Source organism: Nestor notabilis, unplaced genomic scaffold, assembly GCF_000696875.1.
Source record: "Nestor notabilis isolate BGI_N333 unplaced genomic scaffold, ASM69687v1 scaffold16665, whole genome shotgun sequence".
NCBI lineage: Eukaryota > Metazoa > Chordata > Aves > Psittaciformes > Psittacidae > Nestor > Nestor notabilis.
This window is the reverse complement of record NW_009929929.1, coordinates 1,456-6,338: the sequence shown is the minus strand read 5'-3', so window position 1 is coordinate 6,338 and position 4,883 is coordinate 1,456. Positions and strand designations below refer to the sequence as shown.

General features: G+C 58.3%; 1 protein-coding gene across 1 annotated transcript in view; it reads left to right on the top strand.

Annotated features, from left to right (window-relative positions):
* Nucleotides 1-1,684: 1,684 nt before the first annotated feature.
* Nucleotides 1,685-4,883, top strand: part of LOC104406276 (NUAK family SNF1-like kinase 2) — a gene marked incomplete at both ends in the record, with an annotated part of 4,647 nt that continues 1,448 nt past the window's right edge. The window contains 3 exons of the mRNA XM_010015209.1: nt 1,685-1,805; nt 3,086-3,216; nt 4,029-4,094. Coding sequence (XP_010013511.1) covers nt 1,685-1,805; nt 3,086-3,216; nt 4,029-4,094 — 318 coding nt within the window. The remainder of the gene's footprint in view (nt 1,806-3,085; nt 3,217-4,028; nt 4,095-4,883) is intronic.

Here is a 4,883-nt window from a genome sequence, read left to right as displayed (position 1 = left end):
CCGGGAGCCACTGGGGCTATTATGGGCTGTGGATCTTGCCCTGAGCCCTGGCTCAGCAGCGGATGTGCGGGAGCCTCTTGATCAGCACGCAAATGTGTTGGGCTGGATGTTGAGCTTTAGCAGGGAGGTGAATAGAGTGAGCCAAGAGGAATTTGGGAGGGCAGGAGCAGGCTGACTTGCTGCGTAAATGCTTTGCCTGCGTTCTAGTGGGGGTCAGGTAATCAGGGGCTGGAGCAAAAAGATTGTTAAACTTTAACCTGTTCACTTCGCACAAAGGTCAGGGTAAAGAATGGCTGGTTTTCGAGAAGCTATTAAGCACCTCCAGTATTGCTTTGTACAGAAACTTGGGCCTGGGTTATTGAACTTCCCTTGGCCAGGGTCCATTCTGCTTCGTGACTTCAAGCCGTGGGGCTGGTGCAGGCACAATGCTTTTGTGGTGCACAGGAGGCCCCCCCTGCCCTGGCCGGTGCAGCAGAGGTGTGCTCTGAGACCAAAGAGATCCCATGGGCCGCCTCTCCCATGCCCATCTGAGCCCTTAGGACTGGCAAAGCCTTCTCCCATGAAGACACTGATGTGGTGGCTCAGTTCTTGCTGCTTTAGCATCTGGAGACTTGCTATGAGTACGATGGGCTTGGCTTAGCAAGGGCTGCAAGCTTGCTCCGAGCCTTTTGCTGCCTGGTGGGCTCCAAGAAGTGAGGTTTCCAACCCCCCTAAATCAGAGGGGATCAAGGCCGAGCACCCGTCCTGCCCAGCCAAAGCTGGAGGAGGTCGCTGTGCGGTGAAGCCGTGATCATCACTGCTGTGCTGGCAGCAGGGGCTGGTGGGTGCCATGGCCCCTCTCCCCGTTGCTGGGAGACCAGTGTGGGGGTCCCTTTACAGGATTAATGCTGCTCTGCATTCTTGTCTGGTAGGAAAAAAGAGGTTCTGCTGGATTCAGTTGTAAATTCAGCCCTAGGAGCACATTGTCTCTCCCCAGCCCCTTTGAAAGAGGATTAGAAGGCATCTATTCTCCAGCCTTTACTCTTCTTTCTCCTCCCTTTTCAATTTCCTTGTAGAGGATAACTTGAAAACCCCAGGAAAAGCCTGGAAAGGGGCTCGCATCATCAGCGCTGGGTCTCACCTAGTCCTGTGCCTGGGAGGGAGCTGCTCTTTCATCCCGAACTTTCTTACCTCTCCATAATCAGCTCCTGGAAATAAGCATTTATAGGGAAAGCAGAACCTGCTTTATTGTTCTTTTCACTTTCCTGACCCTGGGAAGACGTTGTTGTTGTTGTTATCTTCCAAGTCATGTGTGCAGGTCACATTCCTCTGGCTGGCTGCGGTCCAGCGACGGCTGGAGCCCGCGACACAGTTCCTGTAAACCACATAAATGAGGATCACGGCCCGTGAATGAGGAGCGGGACCTGGCTGCCTGCGGGAGGAAGCTTGGGAGCTCCTCTAGGAGGAGCGGGCAGCAGGTTTCCCTTGGGAAGTCTAAAACCCTATTTGAAGTTCCCTTGTATTGGAGGTTCAGTGGAGCCATGCAGCACGGCTCCTGGGGGAGAACCTGGGCCATTCATCTCCTGCTTGTGAGCCCCTTCCCACAAGAAGAGGGTGGGTTTCTTGCTTGCCAAGAGGCTTTGGGAAGCCACAACATTCCTGCCCTGGCAGATGGGTGACCCTCTGTGCATGTTCCCATCCACAGGTGGCTATCAAGTCAATCCGGAAAGACAAAATCAAGGATGAGCAGGACCTTGTCCATATCCGGAGAGAGATTGAGATCATGTCCTCCCTCAATCACCCCCACATCATCGCTGTCCATGAAGGTGAGAGCCCTCCTCTTCCCTGCCCTCCCCTTTCAGCAGCATCCCAGGGCTGGGCACCAGAGCAGGCTCCGCAGTGGGGTTCACACTCACACCCTCCTCCCTCTGCTCATCCAGAGCCAAAGCTGTTGGCTGTGCCCGGTGGCTCAGTGCTGCCGCTGTCCCCTCTGCACTTCCCTGCAGTGGTGAGGGGAAATACCTGCTCCAGAAGTAGTCGTTTCCCATCCCCTCTGACCTGGAGCGGGAGGCAGATTCCAAACATCTACATGGCCTTTTGAGGCAGGAAGCTGGTGAGAGGATGTGCCATGGTGGGGAGCTGGTCCCCACAAACCCCAGTCTGTGCGTGGCTCCAGTTGTGCTGGATGCTCACCCCAACCGTGGCAAGTGCTGGAGCAGTGGGATCTGCAGCTCTGCTCTCAGCCTGAGGCAGGAGCTGATCTCATTCATGGAATCCTCATTCCCTCCCCTGGGGCAGAGGAAAACCAACCCGCATGGTGCTGGGAGAGCTCTTGGTGCTGCTGAGCTTGGCTTCACAGCCAGGGCTGCCCCATTCCCAAGTTGTGGGGCAACACCAGCCAAAGGGGAACTACTCAAGCCCCAGCTAGGACCAGACGTGGAGCAAATCCGCAGCTGGATCAGTCTTTGCTTGAAGCCCACATGGCCCGTGCTCTTCATGGGGCTGATCTGCCAGGGTTCATCGTGCTGGGCTGGCACGTGGCCGGTGCCACCTCACTGGCATATGTGAGGTACCCAAAGTCCTTCTGTATTCCAAACAAAAGCAAGTGGCTTGGCAGCTCCCGCTCTGTGTTTGCAGGGACTGAGTCACTGATTGCTGGAACTGAGAAAAACTGGGGGAGCTTTCTGCAAACAGGAAGAAAACACTCGGTCTCTTGGCTTGAACGTGTTGGGAGCAATGGGAACATGTGGAAAGGCCACATGGCCGTGCCCACCACTAGCTCCATCGCTGTTCCCTTTGGCAGGGCTCTATCTAGTGAAGAACTTGGTCACCTGTGAGCAGAGCCCTTTCTCCTGTGCCCTGCAGCTGCTTGGCCAGCAGCCCCCGTGGCATTGCGGGATGGGGGTGACAGCTCCGGCCATCCCATCCTGCAGGTACCTGCAGGCACCCCAACACCTTCTGTTCTGCAGAGCAGACCGAGGGACAGGCAGTGGGGTGGGAAGTGTTGGAGTCACGCGGGGCTCCGACACTCATTCCAGACCTGTGCTAAGGAGAAGTCCCTTCGCTCGGAGCATCCCTCTCACAGCCTAATCCCCATCTCTGGCAGTGTTTGAGAACAGCAGCAAGATCGTCATCGTGATGGAGTACGCCAGCAAGGGCGACCTGTACGACTACATCAGTCAGGAGGCGCGTCACTTCTTCCGCCAGGTCGTGTCAGCCGTCTACTACTGCCACAAGGTGGGTCCGCACCGGATTCCCACCGCGATCCCGCCGGGAGAGCAGTGGGATCAGCGCCTGTGAGCCTGGCAGGGTCGGTCCCGCAGCAGCGGGTTGGGATGCTGATGGGAAGCTCAGCGCGGGATGGGAGGTGAGGGGAGCTCCTGGCCATTGGGGTTAATCCTGCCTGTGATCCGCGGGGTGCGGCACAGGCAGAGCTCAGGCTTTTGGGAAGCCTTTGCTTTGGCTTTGTGCTGTGGGGCTGACTAACCCCCCGGTGCCTGCCTGCCGGGGCTGAAAGCAGAGCTCTGCGACACCCATGCACTGAAAGGGATTTAGAGCCGCAGGGCCCTGTGTGGGGCTGTGGGATGAGCCATAACCAGCTCTGGAAGCACCCTTGGACCTGTGTGTCTTCCTGGATGATGCCCTGAGGCAGTGCCTCAGTCCTGGCAACCCACATCCCCTTGGATGGAGCTGGGGGTTGCAGGGCACCTCCTGAACCCAAACGGGGGTCTGGCTTCGCTGGGCAGCAGCAGGTCCCATGGGGCAGAGCATGGAGCTGGCAGCACCCGCTTCATGGGGGGGTGGGTGGGGAGGGGGCCGGGGGCACACCGGGGTTTTTTTTCCCCCCTGCTCCCGACAGCACAGGGAGCTGGGAGCACCCATGCTGGGACGTGGTTTACAGCCCGTCCTCATGGACGCACCCAGGGGCATTTACTGCTCCTCTGACCGCTGTCACCGTGTCTTGTTTGTGTGACCTCCCTGTGCTGCCTGACTTTTCCCATCCTCAAACCTGCTGTAAACTCACCCCAGCTCTCCCTTCCCTTGTGCAGAATGGGATTGTCCACAGGGACCTGAAGCTGGAGAACATCCTCCTCGATGCCAACGGGAACATCAAGGTGAGAGGCTGGCAGAGCCTGGCCGTGCTTTTGGTGTCACCCAGAGCAGGGGTCTAAGGGATGGTGCACAGGGGGTGGCCACAACTCCCCATTCCCCTGGGACATGTGCTTTCCAGAGCTGTGGAGAACTGTCAGCTCTGGCACTGCTGCCCTCAGCCTGCGATGCTCCCTGCCAGGGAGCCGGGAGGGTGCCGGTCCCTGCCCTGCTGCCGGTGCCTGGCAGCGGAGCCAGGAGGGGCTGCAGAGCCCCAGTGCTGCCCGGTAACACCATAACATATGTATGTGCCTGCTGATAAGAGGGCAAAGTCTGAGCACTGAGATCAAAACCCGACTGGCTGGATGAGGAAGGGCTCTCGCAGGGAAAGGCGGTGTCTAGGAGGAGCAGACGGGGACTGCAGCAGCCTCATGTGGCTGTGAAGGAGCTGGAGGCTCTGCCTCTAACAGCACCTTTGCCTCTGCTCCCAGCGTGCTGGTGATGGGGCTGGAGGGGCAGAGGATCAAAACCCGACTGGCTGGATGAGGAAGGGCTCTCGCAGGGGAATTCCCGGCTTCACTGGCCCTGAGCGATGCTTTTTCCTGCCGCCTCCCGGGGAGGAGGGACACGGCCACAGCTTCAGATGGTGGTAAACAGGCTGCGGGGCTCTATCTCTCGAGGGCTGATTTAGCAGTTGGGAGCTTCTGCTCACTGTGAGGTGCCGGGTGCGATGGGGATGATGAAAGGCTGTGTCTAGGAGGAGCAGACGGGGACTGCAGCAGCCTCATGTGGCTGGGGAGGGGCTGGGGGGTGTG